Source organism: Saccostrea cucullata, unplaced genomic scaffold, assembly GCF_032062105.1.
Source record: "Saccostrea cucullata isolate Sc308-1 unplaced genomic scaffold, CSIRO_AGI_Scuc_v1 ctg759, whole genome shotgun sequence".
In the NCBI taxonomy this organism is placed as follows: Eukaryota; Metazoa; Mollusca; class Bivalvia; order Ostreida; family Ostreidae; genus Saccostrea; species Saccostrea cuccullata.
In genome coordinates, this window is record NW_026927359.1 from 242,287 (window position 1) to 268,798 (window position 26,512).

Genomic DNA, 26,512 nt, shown 5'->3' on the forward strand with positions numbered 1-26,512 from the left:
TGACAAATCACATTCAAAATCAACAGGTTTTGAATTTATATAACTGTATCTTTAAAATGAAGGCAAATTCATTGTAATTCATCTCGCATGAAAAATTATAATGGAGCACAATGTAAGTATCACCCCGTTTTTCTTGTCGTATTTTTTATATATACAGGTAATATCTTAAAAAGTCTTTGTGTGAAAATGTTGTAATTCATATTTTTTTAAAGAAATGGTTCATCTCTTTATTTTAACAAAGAAAAAAGTATACCTTTATGATAAAATAAACGAGAAATATGACGTTTTCTTTTATTTTCGTACTTTTGTGTCTTATATTGACCTTTCTGCACTAAAAAAAAAGGTAAGTAAGCGCTGACAAACATCTGAATATGAAACTATTTTGCGAAAAACGAGTATTTTGTTGTGATTAGAAACAATTTAAACAGATTAATTCTTTTCTTCTTCATTCCAATCATTCTGTCCCCCCCCCCCCAATTTCCCCGTTGACCAACACCTATTACATGTAGAACCTAGGAATGGCTTTACACAATAAAATCTACATGTATTATAAATCATTAGGCAAATATAGGTACAAGTACATTTCTTAATTTTTGTCTTAGTTTTATCCAGAAAATACAAATAATGTTAAACATAAAATTAAACATATTTCCCCTATTTAAGCCGCTTTCTTTATCTTTTTGCACTTATATATCAGCATATCATCGAGGTATTTCTTCACAATTGAAATTGCTATGAATTATCAACCGAAGGAAGAGCATTCTAATATTAACAAACTCCATGAATCAAATAAAAGGGTTATTAATGATGAATAAATTTTCTTTTTGTAAATTGTGTACGTTACTGATTATGAACAATGTTATGCCTAAAAATGTATATCACAGTTGCAAAAGTTAACAGGTAAAAACAAACGTCGCTATTGTGACGTCACATAACGCAGGTCCCCCCTTAATCAAATTAAAATGCATTCATAATGAATTATATGTGATACATTAAAAGTTTAAATCTAAAGTTTAAACTTATCTAGATAGTTACAGATAAGTTTAAATTTCAGATTTAAACTTTTAATGTAACATATCTATCGTATTTTCTGTGTTTTATTGGCTTTACATGTATTTTGATCAACTTCGTTTTTTTACAACCTACCTTGTTTTTTCTTTCTTTTTTTTTTCTTTCGTTTTACAAAACTTACTAACTTTGGTTTCACAACTGAGAATTTAAGAAAAAATATAATGTTAAACGTGGAGTCTTAACAAGTTCTTTTTTAATGCCCTAATTCATTTAAATTCATTATATAAATAAATTTACTAGTATGTCCATTGATTGTAAAAAAAGAAAAAAAAAGAATCGGAATGGGAGAGAGAGGAGAGATGAAGGTATCCACTTCATTTGAATATGAAGGAAGAAAGCGACATGTACTATTACCGTATATATAATAATTTAAGGGTTTTTTGGTGGAAAAAAGTAAAGTATTTGTAAATAAATAAAAAGAAACGATGTAGTGCATGCACACTTACATAATTAAACTGCAGATTTTTGTCCCACATATCGTACATTAAATCGATTTGAAAATCTACATCATGTAAAAACATAGTAAAACGTTTTAGAACTTATAAAACATGATAAAACACACTTGTATTTTTGCACTAAATTATATTTCAATTGAAAAAGACCCCCGAACATTTAGTGCTATGTAATATACATTTTAAGCCGAAAAGTCACTCATTGGTGTAATTCTGCCCAACACGTCTGAAATGTAAGAAGAACAGAGTGTTTTAGCTTTAGTTTTAATCGTCATAATTATCAAGATACACAAAGGAAGAAAACACAACACGCTAAATACATCCTGAAACAGCCACATCAAATGATTGTAATCAAATTATTGGACCAGTAGCAGCTTATCATATGCATATGTTGGCGAAGTCTCTGTTGTAATGTAGGTCATTAAACATGTTAAAGGTCAGGCAGTGGAAATATTTCGCTTTATATATATCGAAGTTTTGTTTACATATATCGCAATACCTTTATATATATCGAGGTTTTCTTTTTATATATCGCATTTCCTTTATATATAAATCGAGGATTTCTTTATATATATCGCATTTCCTTTATATATATCCAGGTTTTCTTTATATATATCGCATTTCCTTTATATATAGAGGTTCGTTTTTATATATCACTTTTCCTATATATATATATACAGGTTGGCACCAATGGGCTTCCGTACAAAGCAAATAAACGTCCATTTTTTTCAAAACATGATTTGTTGCTTCCTAGAAGCAAACAAGAGTTACCTCTCTTACGTCACAAATGCTATCATTTGGCGCACTTTTTAAAAACAATTCTCTCAAAATTCTAGTATAAATAAATAATTTTGGTTAAATTTTTCGATAAAAAATGTTTCTCTTTAATACTTATGAATTTTACTCTTAATTCACACAAATTCACACAAATTAAACAGAAATAATGATTTGAAATTTGAGGGCCAGACAGCCCCTTGACAACGGGCCGAGACAGAGATATCTCAGCCCTGAGGGCGAGACTGCCCTACTTCCCAGGCGCTGTCTCGCCAAGTCCAAAATGCCTGTATCAGGGCTGATCTACTAGGTATATGATATATACCGGGTAACAATGCCTTATATGAGAAGGTATGGAGTATTAGTAGGAAGGATTTAACTAATAAAAAAATAATAAGCCTTTTGATTCGCTACCATTCCTAGATATAAAGAAGTGTTATAGACTGGATGTTTCTATTTTAAACAAGAGGCTCATGGGCCTCATCGCTCACCTGAGCAACCAATCCAAGGGAGAGGGAATATGATTTAAACTAACTTGAATCTACACTTACTTTAGGATGCTTGCATATTTCTTAGACTAGGCTACCTGTTGCTTTATAGCCCTTTACATTTGAACTTACATTGTGGCCCCACCCTACCCCCAGGGGTCATGACTTGAACAAAATTGAATCTACACTGAGAATGCTTCCATATGAATAGGACTAATCATGGCTTTGCTTTTCTTGAAAAGAAGATTTTTTTTCTACATGTTTCTAGGTAAAACATAGATTTCATGTTGTGACCCCGCCCTATCCCCAGAGGTCATGATTTGAACAAGATTGAATGTCCACTACCTGAGGATGCTTCCATAAAAATATGATCATTCATGACTTTGTTATTCTTGAGAAGATTTTTAAAGAGTTTTCTATATGTATTTCTATGAAAAAAACTATGATCGGCTGTTGAAGCCCCGCCCTACCACCAGGGGTCATGATTTGAATAAACTTGAATCTCCACTATCCGAGGAAGCTTCCATAAAAATATGATCATTCATGCCTTTTTCATTCTTGAGAAGAAGATTTTTAAAGAATTTCCCTATATATTTCTATGTAAAACTTTGATCGGCCATTGTGGCCCCGCCCTATCACCGGGGGTCATGATTTGAACAAATCTGAATCTACATTACCTGAGGATGTTTCCCTATAAGTTTCATCTTTCCTGGCCCATTGGTTCTTGAGAAGAAGATTTTTAAAGAATTCTCCTATATATTTCTATGTAAAACTTTGATCGGCCATTGTGGCCCCGCCCTACCCCCGGGGGTCATGATTTGAACAAATTTGTATAATCTACACTACCTGAGGATGCTTCCCTATAAGTTTCATCTCTCCTGGCACATTGGTTCTTGAGAAGAAGATTTTGAAAACATACAATCAAAGAACAAGGTTCACTTTTTAATTATTTGGCCCTGTGAATTTCTGAAAAACTGAAACTGCATAGTTTTAGTTAATAATGCATTGAATATCACTTAAATAGTTGGTTACTGCGTACCTATCAAAAATGACGTAATTTTCTGTCTAGTCATTGCATTATGACGTCACGAATTGCGTCAATTTCCTCATATTCTGAAAAAGTCTACAAAAACGGCCAATTTTTAAAGCTATTTTTCGATATTTAAGCTATGTCACTCGCCCACTTTTTAGAAAAGTTCACACATAATCTATTTCTTCTTAACTATTTGTTATAATTCAGTTTGCAGAACATATTTAAATTCAACAATGTATATTATTCAACATTCAATGAAAAAACTGCTCAAAAATCCACAAAGAAGCAAGATTTATGAGGAACTATTCCTTGTGGTGGAAGGATATTTAGCAGAAAATTCTGCAAATCTACACATTTATTAAATTTAATATCTTGGAACTTTAGCCTTACATACTTTTACTCGGAGAATATTTTTTGTTATGAAATGCTGGGAATATTATATAGGTCTCAATTTATATTTTTTGAATAAATTTTACACCTTCCCTCAACAAACTTTGCCGAGAAATGAAGATATGTTAAAAAAGTCAAGATAAAATTTGCACCGTTTTTTGCCTGAAAATCAAACGTTTTGACCAAAATTTCAAAATTAACATCACTGACCCCAACTTTTTCTTTCATTATTTTAAACTATAGGGTATTTGTGACTGATCAGCACTTAAGTCGTAAAAAGTTTGATACAAGAAAATAATTTATTGCCCATTTAGAATATTAATACCCAAAATATGTTACTTTTTAGTGCAAAAAGGTCACACAATATTTTACGCGTATTAATTTGCACGAATTTTTCAATGATAGATATTTTTCAAACTATTTTACGTAAAATAAGATTATATTCATTGCCATGGTTACATCTAAATAAAATATTATAAAGGTTAAATTAATTAAACAAAGAGTTAAAATTTAAGTGCAAAAAGGTTCCCTTACCAAAGTAAAATTATTGCAGCAATATTGCCGCTATATTGCGGCAACATTGCAGCAACACATTTTTGTCACCAGAAACAAGCTTTTTGGGTTAGTGAAATATCACCGCTAGCGGCAACAACTTCTGGTGACATTCTGGCAATACTGCCAGAAAAAAAAAACTTTCTGGCAATATTGCCAGAATTTCGCCAGAAGATCTAGGATTACCCATTAGGCATTTGTGAACATGCTCAGTCATTTACTTCCTCTTTTTAAATAAAATGGAGGGAATTCAAAGGCAAGCATGTTTTGCTTCATTATTGAATGGTATCAAGTTAACTGGAGTTGTTAATTGTGTACAATAGGATTAGACATGATGACTAGTAAGACTGAATAATGTGGAATAGCCAGAAAAAAAGAATTTCAGTGGTTTCCATGGCATGGCCTTTTGAAAGAATTATAGGAATGTCTAACTCTGTTTTCATGGTACATGTATATATATCAAACTTGGTAAGTCAAAACCATATTCTTGTTTAGATGAATGATTCTATGGAGATAAAATAAGAAAAATTACATGTATTTCAACTAGTGCTTGTGATGCATGTATACTGTACTTGTATGTCTAATATATATTATACCATTGTTGCAGGAAAAGATGAATGCATGTTATCAATTAAATGCATGAACATATATAATTAATTTATTGCATAAATCTGAATACCTGCAAGAAAATAATGATTCTATATATATATGTTGGAAAATACAAACAAGCTATATATTATACATTATACTGATTAATTGGCATTGGGGAATATGTGATCGGCAGCTAATTAAGGTTATCTGAAAAATGATGCAGAGTTGCTGGACATTTTCACAGTGGCGTATTAATATTTTTCATATACTAGTACACATTTTTTATGTGCCCGGATTGATAGTTTTGGGGTGCATATTGTTTTTGTCCTGTCTGTTTGTAAACTTGAACCTTCGCCATAAGTGATAATTTTTGAAGCAATGAGAGGTAGAGACTTCATATTTGTACTCCACTTATTAAGTCCTTTTAAATGACACCAAGGTCAATGACCTTGTGACCTTGACTGTGACCTATATGCTAAAAATAGTTTTTTAATTGAATATTCACCATAATTTAAAAACCATGAGAAATAGAGACTGTATATTTAGTATGCATACTCAACTAATTTAGGTCTTTAAAATGACACCAAGGTCTTTGACAAGAACCTTGGCTGTGACCCATATGATTAAAATAGATTTTTTGAACCTTCGACATAACTTTTAAACCATGAAAGATCGCAACCTTATATTTGGTATGCATTCTCCACTAATTATGCTCTTTCAAATGACACCAAGGTCAATGACCTTGTGACCTCTGCTGTGATCTATATACTAAAAATAGCCTTTTAAAACCTCCACCATAAATTTTGAACCATAAGAGATACAGACTTCATATTTAGGATGCATATTCCACTAATTAAGTTCTTTCAAATGACACCAAGATCAATGACCTTGTGACTTTGACTGTGACCTATATGCTAAAAATGGTTTTTCAAACTTTGTTGCCGCTTGTTTCAAAAATACATCTTTTTTCAACAAAATTTTTCTATCTTTTCAAAGAATAGCATATATAAGCTTAAGTAGCTATTTCTTACTGACTCTGTAGCTTATTATGCTATTGATTTTTATGTCCCTCAGCACCATATGTTAATTGTTAGACTGATAGATAATTTTTTCTATTAAATACCAATTTATATAGGTAGTACTGCATGCCGTGTTGCCCCAATATTGCTGCAGCAAAACCTGAAATAATACATGTACTGCAACTGCTTTGCAGCAATATTGCCGCAACACCTTTCTGGCAATATTGCCGCAAATCTAATTTACATACGAAAAACGATATTGCCGCAATATTGCTGCAATATACTGCCAGAATGTTGCTACAATATTGCCGCAACACTTTTCTGGCAATATTGCCGCAAATCTAATTTACATACGAAAAACGATATTGCCGCAATATTGCTGCAATGTATTGCCAGAATGTTGCTGCAATATTGCGGCAATAATGCCAGAAGATGTTGCCAGAAGGTGAGTATTTTGGTGAGGGTCACCTTAGTTGTACCGTAGCTCAGTAAAACGCACACTGACCCCCTACTTTCTCTGCGATTTTGAGTCATACTATATGAGTACTTATCCAAAATATACTTCTCAAAAAATCCTTGACTTAACAAATTTCACGAGTGACATACCTTAATACAGAGCGCAACCTCTGATCTAAAATAAGCAATTAGTAAATGATAGAACTGTTTCTGAGGATTAAAAGACATATTTTATTTTTTAGATCAGAGAGTGCGCTCATATTATTTTTCTTCACTGAAAGTACTCCATTATACATGTTTACCTAAAAATTCAAAAACATTGCAATTTCATGAAGCCAGTTCTCCAAGACCTGGACTTTTAGGAGAAAATTTTTAATAGGATATGAAAGTACCAAGTCTCTATTTTATTTCAATACTTTGAATGGAAAATCAAGTGTTGATCAATCAATTGGTATATCTACAGGGCCATTTTATGCGTAAAGTGAACTGACCTCTTTTCATTATTTCTGAATTACCTCCCCTTCAATAAGGGCGTGGCCCTTCATTTGAAAAAAAAACTTGAATCCCCTTTACCTAAGGATACTTTATGCCAAGTTTGGTTGAAATTGGCCCAGTGGTTCTTGAGAAGAAGTCGAAAATGTGAAAAGTTAACGACAACAACGAAGACAGACAACAGACTAATTTTGATCAGAAAAGCTCACTTGAATCTTTGGCTCAGGTGAGCTAAAAAATTATAAACCTGCTGTTTCTAAAATTGGAAACGTTCATCTGTGAAGCAGCAATAGTGCTGATGTCACAATAGTCTTTATAATTGGATGTTTCTAAAAACAGATACTTCAGCTGCTATTCATTACTGTGACGTCATGATGCAAATGACATGTAACAATGCCTTATATGAGAAGGTTATGGAGTATTAGAAGGAAGGATTTAACTAATAAAAAAAATAATAAAACAATTGTAGCCTTTTGATTCGCTACAATCCCTAGATATAAAGAAGTGTTATAGACTGGATGTTTCTATTTTTAAAAAAATTATAAACCACGCTTCTAAAATTGGAAACGTTCATCTGTGAAGCAGCTATAGTGATGACTTCAATAGTCTTTATAAACTGGATGTTTCTAAAAACAGATACTTCAGCTGCTATTCATTATGTGACATCATAAAGTAAATGACAAAAACAATGCCTTATATGAGAAGGTACTGAGTATTAGAAACATTGATTTTAAGACATTTCTTATTAAGTGATAAAAAATAATAAAACAATTGTAGCCTTTTGATTCGGTACAATCCCTAGATATATAGACCTTAGAGAAAGCATATCCACCTTGCACTTGGTCAATATGCTTTCTCTATATATCTAAGGATTGACCTTGTATTGTAATTGTATATTAGTTACTAGTATATAGAGCATATAAAAATTGAATAATACTAATTATTATATTCAAAAATATAAAAAAATATTATACTAAACTGTTCAAAGTTTGTTTTAAAGATTTAATAAAATGTTCTCTCACTTTGATACAGGTGTGTAATATTTTACAAGTTTAAAAACAACACAATTGGTAGAACTACAATTCTACTCATGACAGCTATAATTTTGCAAATGATATGGACCAAAACAAAAAATTATCTTCCAACAGAGGGAACAAGCATATGACTTCCAGTAGAAGATAAGATTGCCTGCATTGTTCCTCGATTCTTTCGAACAATGGATTTTGCCTCTTTTGAAGTTGCCCTGGGAGGCAGGCGTGGGGACCGACGAGCTTTACTGCCTTCATACATCAGTCTGTCCATACGTCCTCCTTTGTCTAAATTTGCCATTTCTTCCCCTTCTGGTTTGACCCTTGGTGGATTAGGTATATCACAAGGATTATTGCCATATCTTTGCAATATACTGTTCATGCGTCCACCTTGATGTTTCTCTGCAATTTCTTCTGCTTCAGGTTTCACACGAGGTGGCATGCGATTTGACAAAGATGTACCAAATCTTTGTAAATTTTTCATCATCTCTGCACCCTCCCTGCATGCTGTTGTAGATGCCTCAGGTTTTACTCTTGGTACTTTTCTCCCTGATTGGGGGATTTTACTTGGATCGTGCATTAGGTTACGCATAAATTCTCCTGAACTTTTCATAGCAGTTTCTGTTGCTTCAGGTTTAACTCTAGGCTCTTTACGAGCGGAAGCAGGAAGTCTTCCATGATTACTAAACAGTTCACTAGTAGATTTTCCTTTATGATGTTCAGCAATGTTTTCTGCTTCTGGTTTAACTCTGGGACACGGAGCAAGTTCTGGTCGGGATGTAGCTGAACCATTCAAAAGACAAGACACAGTGCCATTCTTTCCAAGTTCATGATTTCTCTTGCCATCTTCCGTCTGACATCGGGTTTCACATCTTGGAGTTTGTGGAATAGATCTAGGTGTTCCACTTCCAAAAAGATCAAGAGAACCTTTATTTTTGTTTGCAAACTCCTCAGCTTCTGGTCTTACCCGAGGTGCCTTCCGAGGAGTGTAGTAGTTGTTTGTCTCATCGTACCCTGGATATGGACCGGAAGGTGTGGGATCTTTCTTGTCAAATAGCATATCTGAAAGAAAAATAAAATCCTACAAACTAGTAATTTACTTATAGAATACTCAGTAGTTGTCTTCTCGTTTGCTGTTTTCAAACGCTGTTTCAAGTATGTTTTCATATGACCTTAAAAAATAGTGTAGTCGATAAAACAGAATGTTTTCAGCAAAAAAAACCGAAATTAGCAAATAATAATAGAAAAAAAAGGAAATATAAATCAAAAGCCTGAAAGGCTTCAATGGCGTCGAACAAGAAAAACAATTTCAAAAAATCTGCAAATAGGTCAAGTGAGTGACTCAAGTAACATAACAATAAAATTTAAAAAATAGTCTTAACACAAATACAGTATAGGGCCTATAGCCTTGTGTCCTGGTCCGAATGAGTCAGGGTTCGAATTGACCAGACATCGTCAGAAATGTCCATCCTCTATATTAATCTAATTTCTTTTCAGTCAATCGAAGACATATGAAGGGTTTCATAATTTATTTTAATTAATTGCCATTGTCAGAGTGTTGTTCTGTTGTATAGTGATTGCATCTTAACTACAACCATGACTCTAATGTTACAAGTACGATCGACTTACGATAAGGTGCGGTAAACAAATGGAGGAAATGGATCAATACAGTAATACTGGCATTACTGGTCAATATCATAGGTTGTTCGGCTAAAATTGGATTGAAGATCGTAAAAGTAAAGCTAAAAGAAATTCAATCTTTATAGTCTTGTTGTATTCGTGTTTGTTTTGTTATTATTTTACAGTATTTAAATTTGTTTGTATTACAGTAATCGGTCCCAAAATGTGATTCATGTCATTCGACGCACCCTCTCAGTAGAAATTCATCCGCAACAACCATAACATTTTTTTGCGTAAAAATTAAACATAATATCGTTGTTTTGTAGTAGTATTAATTGAAGATACAATTGATTTAATTTTATATTCAAGCTATTATTCATTGTGAACGTTTTAAAAGAAATTGGTTTATAGCTGTTGCTATTTTCTATTGCGGATGCATCCACTGACACATACGGTAGCGTAAACCTCACTGATCCCTAGCTGACGATCGGGCAAGCCCGACGCCATAAAAATATAGAATTTATAGGTAATTCAAGTTTTACATAGAAATATATAGGAACAAGAGACCCATGGGCCACATCGCTCACCTGAGAAGCTTTGACCATACTATTCTTAACCAGATTTCTGCCCCTGGAAATACCTATTGTGACCCCATCGTACCCATAGGTCAAAATTTCGACAATTTAAAATCTACACTACCCCAGGATGCTTCTACAAAAGTTTCAGCTTTTCTGGCCAAGTAGTTCTTGACAAGAAGATTTCTTAAAAATTTTCCCTCTATATTTCTAGGTAAAACTTTTATGCCTATTGTGGCCCCACCCAACCCCCTGGGTCATGATTTGAACAATTTAGAATATACACTACCCCAGGATGCTTCCACATAAGTTTCAGCTTTTAAAACCCAGTGGTACTTGAGAAGAAGATTTTTAAAGATTTTTTTTTAAAGACATTTCTATGTAAAAATTTGATTCCCTAGTGTGGCCCCGCCCAACCCCCAGGGGTCATGATTTGAATAATTTAGAGTCTATACTACCCCAGGATGCTTCCACATAAGTTTCAGCTATTCTGGACCAGTGGTTGTTGAGATTTTAAAAAAAATTTCCTATATATTTCTATGTAAAATTTTGATTCCCTATTTTGGCCCCGCCCAACCCCCAGGGGTCATGATTTGAACAATTTAGAATCAACACTATCCCAGGATACTTCCACATAAGTTTCAGCTTTTCTGGCCCAGTGGTTCTTGAGAAGAAGATTTTTAAAAAATTTTTCCTTTATATTTCTATGTAAAACTTTGATTCCCTATTGTGGCCCTGCCCAACCCACAGGGGTCATGATTTGAATAATCGTTAGAATTTACACTATCCCAGGATGCTTCCATATAAGTTTCAGCTTTTCTGGCCCAGTGGTTCTACAGTTCTGCAGCTACATCGTAGAATACTACACATTTTCTGACCAGCAAATAAAGAGCTGCATGTACAAATTACTAACACCATTAGTCCATTACTTTATCCCAAGTTACAAAGGAAAGAAAATGGTTGTGGATATGACTTATAAGTAGAAGGCACCCAACCTCCATTCCAAGGGTTAATTGTATTAAGATAGACACTGACCAGTAAGAGAAAGAGAGGAAGGCCAAAACCTGGCCCCGGGATCATGAAACGTCTTAAGCTAAAGTCAAAATCTTCATGCTGTATTTAAATTTTGTAGAAGACAAACAGATCAAAATTGAAATGTGTTTCAATTTTGATTTATAACAAAATGTGTTTGTGAAACACTATGTGCCCGGAGGCAACAAAATTCAAAAAAGCTATTTTTAGCATATATGTCACAGTCAAGGTCACAAGGTCATTGACCTTGGTGTCGTTTGAAAGAACTTTATTAGTGAAGTATGCATACCAAATATGAAGTCTCTATCTTTTATGGTTCAAAAGTTATAGCAAACGTTAAAGTTGACAACAGACAGACAGACAAACAGATAAACAGATAAACAGACAAACAGACAGGACAAAAACAAAATACGCCCTGGATCTATCGATCCAGGCGTATAATAAAAATGTTCATTGTTGATATTTGCAAATTTTCAGATCAATTCAAATGTTAATAAACATATGTTACAGGCGATTGAAAATTTGATTTAAGTCTAAGTCTGTTTCATGATCCTGGGGCCTAGAGAAGGTTGTTAGAGAAATATATAGAAGAGAACAACTGGTCATTGGGAGAAGTCCATAGATGGACACAAGATAGACCAACAAGGAAGTCTATGGTGACAGTCTTATGTGCTGACCATCATGAAGAGGACTAAGACTAATTAAGTAGATACAAGCTTTTATGTTTTATTCTATTCTTCTTCACTGAAAAATGGTTGACATGCTCAGATTTACATATTTTTTCAACTACTCTGAAATTGACATTATCTGTCATCTTGATCAAACATATAAACTGTGTATATGAGGCTAGCTGAGGTGGATTGAAAATGAATTTCGAAATACAGAACATGTACTAGAATATTTCAATCCAGTGCTTTCTAAGACGCAAGTAGAGAATTTGTACCAGCCCATTTCATTTCTATCATAAAATGGTTTGACTGTTGCAAATATGAATGACGTAAACCTGCATATATCTAATTGCAATTTATTTGCCTGACGGTGGGGCAGTGGTTTGAGTCACAGAGTAAGCGGCTTAATTGAATCAAACCCGTTTACTTCTGCAGGTCCTTCAAGTTTGAGACCGTATAAATCAAGGTCCCATGTCGCATTAGGTGTTGGCAAAAAAAGAAAACCTCTATCACTTATAACTCAATGCACATTCCTGTTTGAATGTCGAGTAGATTGTATATCAAATATGGGTTTAAGTTAACTTTGCAGTCCTCCACCGACACGTGTTGGCATCTTAATATGAATGAAAAATTCTAGAGGAGCGTTTTACCTTTAGAAAAAAAGAAAAGTTACTAAGCCTTTTAAAAGTATTACATGTGCGCAACGAAAGACTCCTTTACCGATCAATGATTTTTGTGTTTCTGATATGTTTCAATAGATGGTTTTCCTATGACATATTTTGCCCTTACCCGCCATCTTGTAGGGCAAAGCAGTGAATTTTCTTCTTTCAGCAACCAATTTTAAACATGCATGCCAGAAATATATGGTTGGAAATATTCACAATCTTAAAATTATATATAATCTGGGAATGTTGCCCTAAAATATGGCGGCCATCATGGGGAATAATTCCTGTTAAATCGCCTCAATTGAAAACCATCTGTATTTGTTTTGTCATACAGTCTATCGGTTAAGTAGAATAGATTATTAGATACATGCAATTTGTTTTAATTGAGGCGATTTAACAGGAATTATTCCCCATGATGGCCGCCATATTTTAGGGCAACATTCCCAGATTATATATAATTTTAAGATTGTGAATATTTCCAACCATATATTTCTGGCATGCATGTTTAAAATTGGTTGCTGAAAGAGGAAAATTCACTGCTTTGCCCTACAAGATGGCGGGTAAGGGCAAAATATGTCATAGGAAAACCATCTATTGAAACATATCAGAAACACAAAAATCATTGATCGGTAAAGGAGTCTTTCGTTGCGCACATGTAATACTTTTAGAAGGCTTAGTAACTTTTAATTGTCAGTAAAAAATGATTTTTTTTAAAAGTATAAATATAAAACATACTTACTAGTTTGTTAACTGGTGGCTTTAAATATTTAGTGTACAAAATCATACGTGTCTGTTATGACGCTGTGGATGTGTATCCACAGTAAACAATATAATGTTTATAAAAATACGGGTGCGTCGATTTACCCAAAAGGACCCAAAAGAACCCAAAAGGAACCCAAAAGGACCCAAAAGGGAACCAAATGACTCAAATTAACAAATTATGATACATTGAAATTAATAATTTGAATTATGAATATTATATTACAAGTTTACATAAAAGTTGGCAAAAGCCAAAAACATGTATTTATCTTGTTGCAACTTTTCTTAAAGAAGTAACATAAGACTTTCATAGCATATCAAACACTAAATATAGTCAGATATGCTTTGATTTCTTTTAGCATCTTTTAACATCTTATATGATTTACAACATGGGTTCAGGAAATCAAGATCTTGTGAATCACAATTATTAGATTTTATCCAAGAACTTACATACAAAAACAATAATAACATACAAACTGACTTAATCATAATGGACTTTGCTAAAGCCTTCGATAAGGTTCCCCATCGTCGCCTCATGTATAAATTAAATTTCGATGGTATAAGACAACATACTTTAAACTGGATTCATGATTTTCTATCAGATAGAACACAAACAGTAGTTATAAATGGCATTTCCTCTACTTCTGTACCTGTCACTTCTGGCGTTCCCCAGGGAACAGTCCTTGGACCTATCCTCTTTCTCATTTATATAAATGACTTCCCTGAATATCTCAATCATAGTAAACTAAGCCTCTTTGCTGACGATAGTATCATAAAAACACCAGAAGACTGTCACAAACTACAATCAGATTTAGATGCAGCTGCACGGTGGGAGTCTGACTGGCTTATGGCTTTCCACCCAGACAAGTGTACTAAACTCACTATCTCTCATAAGAAACAGACATATTCTCATAATTACATTCTACATAATCATGTACTCAGTCAGTAAGTTCAGCCAAGTATTTAGGTGTAACACTACAGTCAAATCTAAAGTGGAACAAACATTATGATAATATTATTGCAAATGCAAATAGATCATTAGGTTTCCTTAAACGTAATTTAAAAATTTCCAATACAGAAGTAAAATCCAGAGCCTACCAATCAATAGTGCGTCCTAAACTAGAGTATTGTTGTAGTGTGTGGGCCCACATACAAAACAGTATAGACAAAAACTTGAAATGGTACAGAGAAGGGCCGCTCGCTATGTGACTACACGGTAAAAAATGCGCTTAGAAAATAAACACTTCCGTTACGTGTTTTGACCTAAACATGTATAAGATTGTGTTTAACGACTAAACACTTAGGTCTAAACGTGTGTTATATCTAAATGATGTTAAGATTTAACATATGTTTAGATATAAGTGTTTAGAAATTGAACACTTCTCTGTGAAGTGCAGAGTTATCTTCCTGGAAATGACGCATATAAATTCGAATGATAAATAGAGCGGTTATCGAAACAAAGAAAATCCCAATGTAAGCTAAAGAAGATGGATTAAAGGATGTGAATGCTAATCAAAGTGACAATCATGAAGAGATTGTGAAATGCATTTAAAATGCAACATTATTACGATAAAAGGTATGTTTACTATTATTTTTATTCTACATAAATTGACCACGATGGGCTACGTAAATAGATATGCGGTTACACATATACATGTAGTTGTAGATCAAGATTCCCTTCGGTTATATTTTGCATTCCTGAAATCTAGAAAGGAGTACAATTCATAGAATGTCATAAATAATATCTATATCGGTATCAGTACTCTATAACATGTAGTGGTTAAGTGAAGTTCAATAAAATTAGCACAATAATAGTTATCAAACATGTGAAAAATTTCATACAACTCCAGCCAGCGAAGGGCATATCTTAATAAAATTTGAATTTCTTTCTTACAGTTTATGGTCCACATGGAACTTAAAAGCAAAAATACTAGTATTAGAGGAACTGCGGCCTTCTCCATGTCCACAATAACATGCCAACGTTCTTACATTTTTCAGCACTTCTTACTTTCTAGAGGAAATGGAATTTTGTGAAGTCTGCTGTTCGTTATAGCTTTGAACAACCCAAAAACATTCTTAAAGTATGGAAGTGGATTACTTACTGACGGTCACGGATGAAAACAATTATGCGTGTGTTAATCAGTGAAAGAATTTCTGGAAGTTAAACTTGATACAGACATGAGGAATAAGTACTTGCTACGCTGATTAAAATTAAAACCAGCGTGTGAAAATATGTATTTAAACATTTGTGTATATTTAGTTAAAAATTCTTTATATGTTTGAATGTTCATTGAATAAAATTTAACATGTAAACAATTGTTATATTTTCAGTTTTCTTGCAGGAAGACAATGAAAACATCCAAGTGTTTACTTTGTAAACATGTATCATACTATGTTTTGTAAAATGTTTAAAGCCTAAACATGTAAGTGTTTAGGTTCTAAACATGTAAGTGTTTAGGCTCTAAACACTTTCCGTTACACGTAATGAAATTCAATGTGTTTAGAATTTCAATGCATCAAAAAAAGTGTGACAAGAATGTGCTTAGGAAAGTGTCTATCATCTAAACACATTTTTTACAGTGTAACACTTACCACAATACTAGTAGTGTAACAGACATGAATAATACACTACAGTGGCCAACACTAGCCTCAAAACAAGATTAATAATGTTCTATAAAGTAGTTCATCAACTTGTCGCTATACCAACACAAATACTCATACCTACAGACACAAGAACTAGACAAAATCATTCACAAACATACATACACTTACCAGCATCAAAAGATACATACAAATGGTCATTTTTTTCCTCATACTATAATTCAATGGAATTTGCTCCCCCAATCTGCTGTCCAAGCCACTAACGTTGACATTTTTAGGGAACAGCTAACCCCAGCTGTTCTCAACACTATCATGTAAAAGTAAAACAATTAAAATTTTTCTTTTAATCACTAATGTAAATAAAATCACATTTCTTTTTTTCTTTATATTGTTTCTATTTATATAAGTTTAGGTCACGCATGCGCACCAACAAGTAATCTTCAGTACTCTGAAGTTTTGTTGGTAAACAGAAGAAGAAGAAGAAGAAGAAGAGCTGAAATTAACAAAGTATTATTCTATTTCTCTTCTGTTTTACCACATCTTACTATAAATCATATTTAATAAGTGAAAAAAAAGTCTTATTATACCCCCCGCTTGAAAAGCGGGAGGGTATATAGTAATCGTTAATTCCGTCCGTCTGTCCGTCCGTCCGTCCGTCCGTCCGTCTGTACGTCCGTCCGTCCTTCCGTCCGTCTGTTACGCTTTGGGGTACCCATCTCTTATCCGCAACTCCTCTCATACCACTGAATGAAATTTAATGAAACTTCACAGAATCTTTATCACATATTGCCATTGTGCACCTCCTATTTTGCTTTTTGATCCGACACATATTTTGGGTTTCCCGACCACAGCAAAACATGGACTTTGCAATTATAACTATATGTAGGCGGGGGGTATCATTTAGTGAGCTCATCGCTCACAGTACCTCTAGTTTTATGACATGTTCTAGACATATGATATCGGGGGTGGATGGGGTGGGGGGGGACCTCCCACCCCAACCCCAAACAGACACTTTCACCTCAAAAAACTAGTTTTAGTTTTAATAGAATATGAAAGCATTTATTATATATCCATTTATTTTCTTTATTTCAAGTCCTTTTAGGTTGTTCTTAATTTCCTTTTTTTTGGGTTCCTTTTGGGTTCTTTTGGGTCCTTTTGGGTAAATCGACGCACCGTAAAAATACGGAATTTACTAAAGACCTGATCGATGTACAAAAGACCTGACTAACATGTATGCCGACAGTATGCCTTTTTTTTTTTTTTTTTTTTGGTAATACGGTGATTATCTCCGGTGAAGTACAATATTAATTGATTACTTAGGACTTGTATAATTATGATTCATCTGTTTTTCAAGGATGAAATAAAACAAAATCGTAATGCCACCTTTCATGATTTTTATTTTGAAACACCAGGACACAAATTTTTATAAGCAACGTTAAATATAAAAAAAACAACACACAAGCAATAAGGGTCCCAATTTCACCAATTCTCTTTAGAGAGTAAATTTTGTCCATTATCAGAACTCTGATCATTGTTTATTTATAACCGCAGAACAGAAGCTATAAATACCAACTGTTAAAAAAAAGGAGCCACTTTGCTTTCGACGCTACATGTTATTTAGTAGACCGCTCTTAACATGCTTAATCCATACATGTGTTAGCATGGGTGTTGTGCTTTCACATGCTAAAAAAAACTCACATATCCTGCATGTGTGCGCTTGATATAAATGTTTACTGTTTTGATAATATAAAAATAATCCAGCCTGCATGTATGGGTGCGTTTGATTTACTGATAACTTTTAAACTAATCTATACCACATGTATAAAAAGTCGCACTGTATAGTCAATTGCACTTGTAGATATGCATTATAATGTGTTATAGTGTTACTATATAAAATAAAAAATATCGTTGAAAAAAAAAAACGAAATTCCGAGACTGTCGGGCGTCGGGAAAACTAGATTTATCACGTACCATCTTTCCGTACAGTACGTCGATTTACCCAAATTGACCCAAGAACCCAAATGGAAATCAAATGGACCCAAATGGAATATAATGAATATACATTATCGTATTCTCAAGTTGTTACTTATTGAAAAATAATGAACTTAACAAAAAGAGAATATTTACTATTCATTTCAAAAATTGATTTTGAAATAAGATTTTTTTTCTATTTGTAATAAATTCCGCACGCACATCATTGAATACAAAATTGAAGTATAACGTTATAGGCCTTCGGTTTTCATGGGTAAATCATGGTCAGGTTAGCACCCGGACCCTGAAACCATGGAAACTCCGGTGAGGTGCTTTTCCAAAATACTAAAATACGCCTGTCGACGCCTGCCAAAGGGAAAATACGAGTGCTGAGAAGATCTATTAAATTCGCCTGCCGTGTTATTTATCGAATTAATTTTTTTTGTTAGATATATTACTTTTACAGACCTTGTAGTTGATGTTTTAGGAACAAAATATAATTTTAAAAGCACAGATTGGAGTTTTTATTCAATTTAGAGTTTGCATACCGCGTGGAGCACGCCTGCCGAGAAAATCTAACTCACGCGGTGTTTTTTCGTTAATTTCTTATAGAAATATTTTATATATGACTTTAATAAAGTATATTTGGTTAACATTTGACCAAAAATATTTTTAAAAATATATTTGGTTCATTTAGCGTTTGATACGAATTTGTAATATTAAAGGAGATAACTCTTACTTGACAGTAGGAGCTGCTGTGTGAAGACCAGGGGCTTCGTGTTTTTCTTTCTTTAAAATTTTTTTTTAGGTATTTGATGTCATACATGTGTTTGTTTACAGAATTTAAAGGCTCAAGAGCACATGTGCAGTAAAAACGTTTTACGGGTAGATGTTTTGAATCAGAATCTGAAATATTCAATGTTGATCTTTTTAAACATCAGTGTATTTATAATTATTATTTCAGGTTATATATATGCAACAAAGTTATAAATTGCAGGGTAGGAGAAAGGTTATACTTTAAGCTATTCCTACACATCCATGTATACGTTAAGCAGAAAAAGAAATAAACGAAACGAGTAAGAAAATCAAATTGTACATGTATTTGACATGTGTACAAAATATCGTTTATACTACTCGTAGTAATATCTTGTATGTTCAAAACATCACTTTTCATTCATTTAGAGATGAGTTTATGCCATGCATGCAACAATAACAACATGTACAAGCGATCTGCAGGCATGTTTACGAAGCTATCTTAGGACTAAGAAAAAATACTTACGACATTTCTCAAGACTAAATGGGGGTTTTAAAACTATCGTAACTTAAGAAAGTTCTTAAGAATAATCTTAAAGTTACGACAGCTTAATTTGGCATATCTTAAGTCTATCTTAAGGTCAAGATCTAGTAAATGACTTTAGAAAAAAATTTCAGTGCTAAATCCATTATGACGTCATAATCACTTTCAACTTTCTTTTTCCCGTACTTTACGGCTCTAATAGAATTATGTAGAAAATAAAGTATTTTCATGGAATTCAATTTGAAATCACGTGAAAAGTAGTCCCGATACCTATCTTAAATTTAACATTATTTTAAAGTAGAGACTAAGAACATACAAATAACCGTTTTCTGAAAAACTGTAGGCAATCTGGATACATTTTCTTTGTCTGATATGGAAAAAACTCCTATTTTCAATACTGGTTTTCTTAATTTTTCATTCAAAATGACAGTTTAAAATATGGTTTTTCATCTTGTTTTTCTACAAATAATGCCCCGAAACACCTATTTTGACCAAGGTAATGTTATGAAGCATCATTAAAGGAATTAATATCTTAAATTTGAAAAATCTGTAGGCACCTTCCATTTACTAGATCTTGACCTTAAGCAAAAATGGCCGCGTCCGTGCATGTTGTTGCTGGCTCGACGAAATCGTCACGTTTTAGTAATATCGATATACCGGAAAAATGCCTACACTAGACGTGACAGAGTATTTCAAGATGCGGGAAGAATATGAGGGACTGATTACAGTACACCGGGCCTGTTACAGACAGTAGCGCTCGGATCAGATGTCGTCTTCTCACAGGACGTTCAGCTGTAAAAATTACCACTGTAATATATAGATTTCGTTTTATGTTTGATAAAACTATTTTTTTTTATGTGTTTATAAAAACAAATGTAATACAGTTGATTGACTAATAAATGATATTGCGCACTATTAATATTTCTGTTACGGTGTAAAATACAACATTTTTGGACTTATTTTAAATTACCGTGTAAATTAACTTTTCGGACTTTGTGTAAATTGTTGTCAAAACTTTTCTTATATTTCGGCAAATGTGATAAATTATTTAAAGAATCTGGGTTCAACAATAAGAGGAAAGCTCACGGTTGACCCCAGAATCAGTGTAGACGGACGAAATCATCCCGTAAAATTTCTCTTCATCTAGCAGGGGTGTTTATGCTTCTCTAACAAACCCACCCCCTGCAACCTCAACGCTGAATATATCTTTAAAAAATCATGGGTTTTTTTTGTTTGTATATCATGTGGTTTCTACAGATGTTGAATTATTATTAAACAGTCATACAGGTACTGCATTTACTGCATGATAGGGACGTCAAGGCCGTAACTAGGCTCCAATTTTTAGTGAGGCAAGAGTGCTGGGCATTTCTAGTCCCAGAAATGGGGTTTCTAGGAGGAGGGGAATCCTGAAACCAGTTACCTAGGTATCAGCAAATAAAAGATTTAATCTTAGGAAGTTATTACGTTTTTGAATTGTCGCTCGCATGGCACAGTGGTTAGAACGTTTGGCCGTATGCTCTATAGAGTCGCAGACAAAGGAGGTGATCCTTTACATCGCGGGTTCGAATCCCACTGCTGGATGTAGACCGGTCCTTCGGATGAGATCGTAAAAATCGAGGTCCTATGTCACAGTAAGTGATGGCACAAAAAGATCTCTCAGTGTTCAATCATCTTCAGTGACCCTGAAAGCCTAGTGCATATTTAAAACTTGCAGCCTCCACTGGCAACTAGTGGTGTCTCAATATGAATAAGAAATTCTTAGAAGGGATGTTTTAACAATCAAACAGTTTACTAAAAACAAACATTTTGAATTATATTTTACATGCGTTCTAAATGATTTTGAGGCACCTGGTGAGATGAACGATTTACAGAAATTGAAACAAAAGTTGAAAATATTAATTTAGCACGAAGACACACATAATTCATAAGTTCAGTGTAAAACTTTTTCACTTTTCAGAAAACTCAAAAAATTTAGTGAGGCATTTGCCTCACTTGCCTCAATGGTAGTTACGGCCTTGGACGTACATTTAGCATCGATTTTGAAAGGTGGAGCCGTAGAAAAAAAAAACAACTTGCCAAAAAAAAAAAAAAAAACTTGACAAAAAAAAAAAAAAAAAAAAAAACATAAAATTTTCTAGCCTTTGAAATCCAATTTCATGCTGTGGAGGAGGGGAATAGGTTCTAACTTCTTTAAGTGCCAATTTTTTCATACACTTTTATACATTACCTTTATTTTACTATACTACAGAAAAAAGTGGGGAAGGGCGGTTTTTCAATGAACATTTGAATGGTAAAATATAACAAGAGGCCCATGGGCCACATCGCTCACCTGAGTAACTTTGGTGATGCAGTTCTTTACCAGATTTCCCCTCTTCTTACATCTATTGTGGCTCCCTCCACCCAATCCCCATCTTGATTTTAATGATTTAGAATCTACACTACCACAGGATGCTTCCAACTAAGCTTTCCTGGCCCACTGGTGCTTGAGAAGAAGAATTTTCTATTATATTTCTATATAAAACTAGGACTTCCTTATTGTGACCCCGCCCTACCCCCTGGGGTCATGATTTTTAAAATTTAGAATCTGCACTATCCCAGGATGCTTCTACATAAGTTTCAGATTTCCTGGCCCACTGGTTCTTGAGAAGAAGATATTTAAAGATTTTTCCTATATATTTTTTTTTGTAAAGATTGGATTCCTTCTTGTGGCCCCGCCCTACCCCCGGGGGTCATGATTTTACCAATTTAAAATCTACACTACCCCAGGATGCTTCTACATAAGTTTCAGCTTTCCTGGCCCACTGGATCCTGAGAAGAATATTTTTAAAGATTGTTCCTATATATATTTCTATGTAAAACTAAGATTCCCTATTGTGGCCCCGCCCTACCCCCAGGGGTCTTGATTTTAACAATTTAGAATTTACACTACCCTAGGATGCTCCCACATAATTTTCAGCTTTTCTGGCCCCCTGGTTCCCGTGAAGAAGAATTTAAAAGTTTTTTCCTATATATTTCTATGTAAAACTTTGATTCCCCATTGTGGCCCCGCCCTACCCCCGGGGTCAGGATTTGAACAATTTAGAATTTACACTACACCAGGATACTTCCTTCTAAGTTTCAGCTTTTCTGGTCCAGTAGTTCTTGAGAAGAAGATTTTCCAAGATTTTTCCTATATATTTCTATGTAAAACTTTGATTCCCCATTGTGGCCCCGCCCTACCCCCGGGGGTCATGATTTGAACAATTTAGAATCTACGCTACGCCAGGATGCTTCCACATAAGTTTCAGCTTTTCTGGCCCAGTAGTTCTTGAGAAGAAGATTTTTAATGACCCAACCCTATTTTGGTATTTTCTTGATTATCTCCCCTTTTGAGGGGACTTGGCCCTTTATTTTAACAATTTAAATTCCCCTTCAGCCAAGGATGCTTTGTACCAAGTTTGGTCAAAATCGACCCATTGGATCTTGAGAAGAAGTCGAAAATGTGAAAAGTTTACAGACGGACAGACAGACGGACGGACGACGGACAAAATGTGATCAGAAAAGCTCACTTGAGCCTTCGGCTCAGGTGAGCTAAAAAGTACCTATCCCCATTTTAAATTCCGGGCCTGCATGCATCTGCTTTCCAAGAATATCCATGGTTAGAATTCTTGTGAAATTCAGTGCCTCACGCAGATGCACAACACACATAGTAAGAGGTAACTTGTTAACAGAATAAAACTAACCAGAGAGAGAGAGAAAGAGAGAGTTAGATTAAATGGTTACTATAATTTTTTTGTGACCTCTCAGGTGTTGATACCGCCGTCTATGCCAGAAATTAGAGAAAACATTCATTCTCACAAATGGTACTGTGTTTCTCCTCCTCATCAAGCAGTATTTCGATTTCAGTCTGAGAAAAAATTACGGCTCCTCTTTCGACTCATCCTGCTGGGTGTTTTCTCGTTGAACAAGAAATTTTCAATGAATAATTAAGGGCTCCACGAAGAAAATTGGCGCGCTTTTCATCGTTCAAGAATTCTGAATGATCAAATGGCACTCTATTTGATTTTAAATGCAACCAATATTACAGTATATCGTCGAATTAATATGATTAATAATTAAAAGAATATTATTTATAATTAAAAATTTTAAATTTTTTATTTTTATTTTCACTCTTTTAAATATTTTCATTGTGATGACATAACGTGTAGTATTATACATGTATATAGGGGAAAAAAAGACAACTCTCTGATTCCTGACAATGGTATAAAGTTTTGCGTATTTCAATGTCATATTGATTTAAGACGTCTTGGCTCAGGATAATCATAAGATAGATTTGAAAAATTTATATTTATTTGATAAAATTATTAAAAGGATTGAATTGAATGAAAACAATATTATATATGATCAATCAGAAATTTTCAACCAAGTCAAAAAGTTTTATCAAGATTTGTTTTCTAATAATAAGATTATGAACTGATTGACATTGATTTAGAAGAAATTATTTACTCAACTAAAATTCCAAAAATAGATAAAATCACCTCTGTTGATTTAGAAAAAGATATTGAAGAATATGAAGTTTTACAAGTTTTAAAAAATATGAAGAATGATAAATCTCCTGGAAGTGATGGTTTCACAACTGAATTTTTTAAATTTTTCTGGAGTGATCTTAAAATCTACATTATGCGAGCGATAAATTGTATATTGTCAAAAAAGGAACTTCCTATATCACAAAGACTAGGGATAATTTCATGTATACCCAAAGGGGATAAACCAAGACAGTTTTTGAAAAATTGGAGACCAATAACTCTACTAAATGTACTTTATAAACTAATATCAGGATGCCTAAGTTACAGAATAAAATCTACTCTGGATCTCTTGATTTCCGACACTCAAACTGGATTCCTAAAAGCAAGATATACGAGGGCTGTTCAATAAATAATGTCCTCGGTGCTCGGAAAGAAGCAAAAAACGCTTTTCAATGATTTAGTCTTCATGATTTAACTTATTAATCTCTTTTAATTAAAACACATGTCCGTAACATTCTTTATCCATTTTCTGATTGCTTTTAGAGCTCAATTTTTGTGTATGACCCTTAGTATACTGGAAAATGGCAGATCCAATGATTTCCTGGACTTGTTTCTTCCTTCTGAAAGGTGTTTTTTCAAGTTTGGAAATAGAAATAAGTCAAAAGGTCAAAGATCTGGCGAATATTGTTAAATGTGAAAAAAAACATTAACTTTCTGTTTATCCCAAAACCCCTTTTCTCTTTAAGGCGTGTGGGTTTGGACGCTGTCGTGAAGAAATTTAATGTAGTGGATTCCTGATTCTGGGTCCTTCCTCTAATAAATCTTTCGATTTTTTTGCAAAAAATTTGCTTTCTAGCCTCCTCCAGAAATTAAACTGTCTCCCCGAATTCGACTTTGAACAACAATACCAATAATATTTAAGAAATCTGCATATAAATCTGCTCTTGCAATTCTTTGCTGTTGTCAGACCTTCGCTGTTTTTATCAAGTACATCTTATGGTAAATTTTGTTTTGAGGGTTTTAAGCAATAGATTCAAGTTCCAATATCTGTTTGAATATCAAACAAAGGTGGATATGTACAATTACTGATATTTTAAAATAATTGTTTAGACATTCGTACACCCTGTCGTTTTCACTCATTTTTCAAAATGTATGGTGATCTTTGAGTACTAAGCTTTTTTACCGTCGAAAGTTTCTTAAAAACAGTGTAAACTACCCCCGATATGATGTCTATCAAATTTGCTTTGTGTCTTAAAGTCAACCATACATCATCAAATATTATTTGTTGAAATTTGGCAAACAGTACATAAGTTGTTATAATTTTTGTTTACATGGACGGTACCCATTTTTGATGCCCATTAAATAATTTTTTATCATTGAAATGTACCTGCTCATTTGTCTAAAAATCAGGCATTGATTGCTGTAAATGTCACATATTTCAGTGAATATTTCTTTGGGATTTTTAAAAAGTTTTACAGCAGCTTTAATGAAGCTTTTATTTTCACTCTAGTTTACTGATTCTTTACCATTCATTTATAATGCAGTGTCTCAAATAGCCCTTGTTTTCCAGCTTCTTACAATGAAACGCTGTGATGAAAAGTGGTCACATAAACTGATATAAATTTATTAAAGATTCAATAATGAGAGAAAGTCAAGCTTAATGTCATATGATATCCGTATTGTATATCATACAGTTCAGGACATTATTTATTGAACAGCCCTCGTATTGGTGAAAACACTAGATTTATTTATGATTTAATGGCATACACGGAAGCTAAAAATATACCAGGATTGTTGGTTTTAATCGATTTTGAAAAAAACTTTTGATTCAATTTCATGGTCTTTTATTTATAAAGTATTGAAATATTTTGGTTTTGGTAATAATATAATTAATTGGATAAAAATTCTTAATACAAATTTTAAAGCATCAGTTTTGCAATGCGGATTTTTTCAGAACAATTTGAAATCCAAAGGGGTTGCAGACAAGGAGGTCCTGTTCCTCCATACTTATTTCTTCTTTGTGCTGAAATTCTAGCTATTTTAATTAAACAAAATACTGATTTAAAAGGCATTGTTGTCAATGATAAAGAACATAAGATTTCTCAATATGCTGATGACACGTCGCTAGCTCTTGACGGCTCACCAAGATCCCTATTTGCTGCTCTTGAAACCATTGACTTTTACTCTAGATTATCTGGTTTAAAAATAAACAGTTCTAAGACAAAAATTGTATGGATAGGCTCTAAAAAATTTTCTAATGAGGTGTTTCATCATTCTAGATGGAAACTTGATAGGGGATGCACAACCTTTGATCTACTGGGAATAAATTTTTCGGTTGAACTCGATAATTAAGAATAAATTAAATTAACTACATGTATGGTAGTATAATACCCAAATTTAAAGCATTAATACAACATTGGAAACGGAGAATGCTAACTCCAATTGGTCGTGTTACAGTTGTTAAAACTATACT

At 33.5% G+C, this 26,512-nt stretch overlaps 1 protein-coding gene and 1 long non-coding RNA gene across 2 annotated transcripts in view; one reads left to right on the forward strand and one right to left on the reverse strand.

The window, feature by feature from the left end:
- LOC134274206 (uncharacterized) overlaps window positions 1-26,512 on the forward strand; it is a 208,692-nt gene that overhangs the window by 162,209 nt on the left and 19,971 nt on the right. The gene's annotated exons all lie outside the window — the stretch shown is intronic.
- On the reverse strand, window positions 7,982-13,744 carry LOC134274198 (uncharacterized). The gene is made up of 2 exons (XM_062756451.1): window positions 13,646-13,744; window positions 7,982-9,408 (listed from the first exon to the last, which is right to left on the reverse strand). The coding sequence occupies exon 2, from the start codon at window positions 9,404-9,406 to the stop codon at window positions 8,453-8,455; it is 954 nt and encodes a 317-aa protein (XP_062612435.1). The 5' UTR covers window positions 9,407-9,408; window positions 13,646-13,744; the 3' UTR covers window positions 7,982-8,452.

Coding starts and splice junctions, on each gene's coding strand:
- LOC134274198 (XM_062756451.1), bottom strand. CDS start 9,406: ATGCTATTTGACAAGAAAGATCCCACACCTTCCGGTCCATATCCAGGG.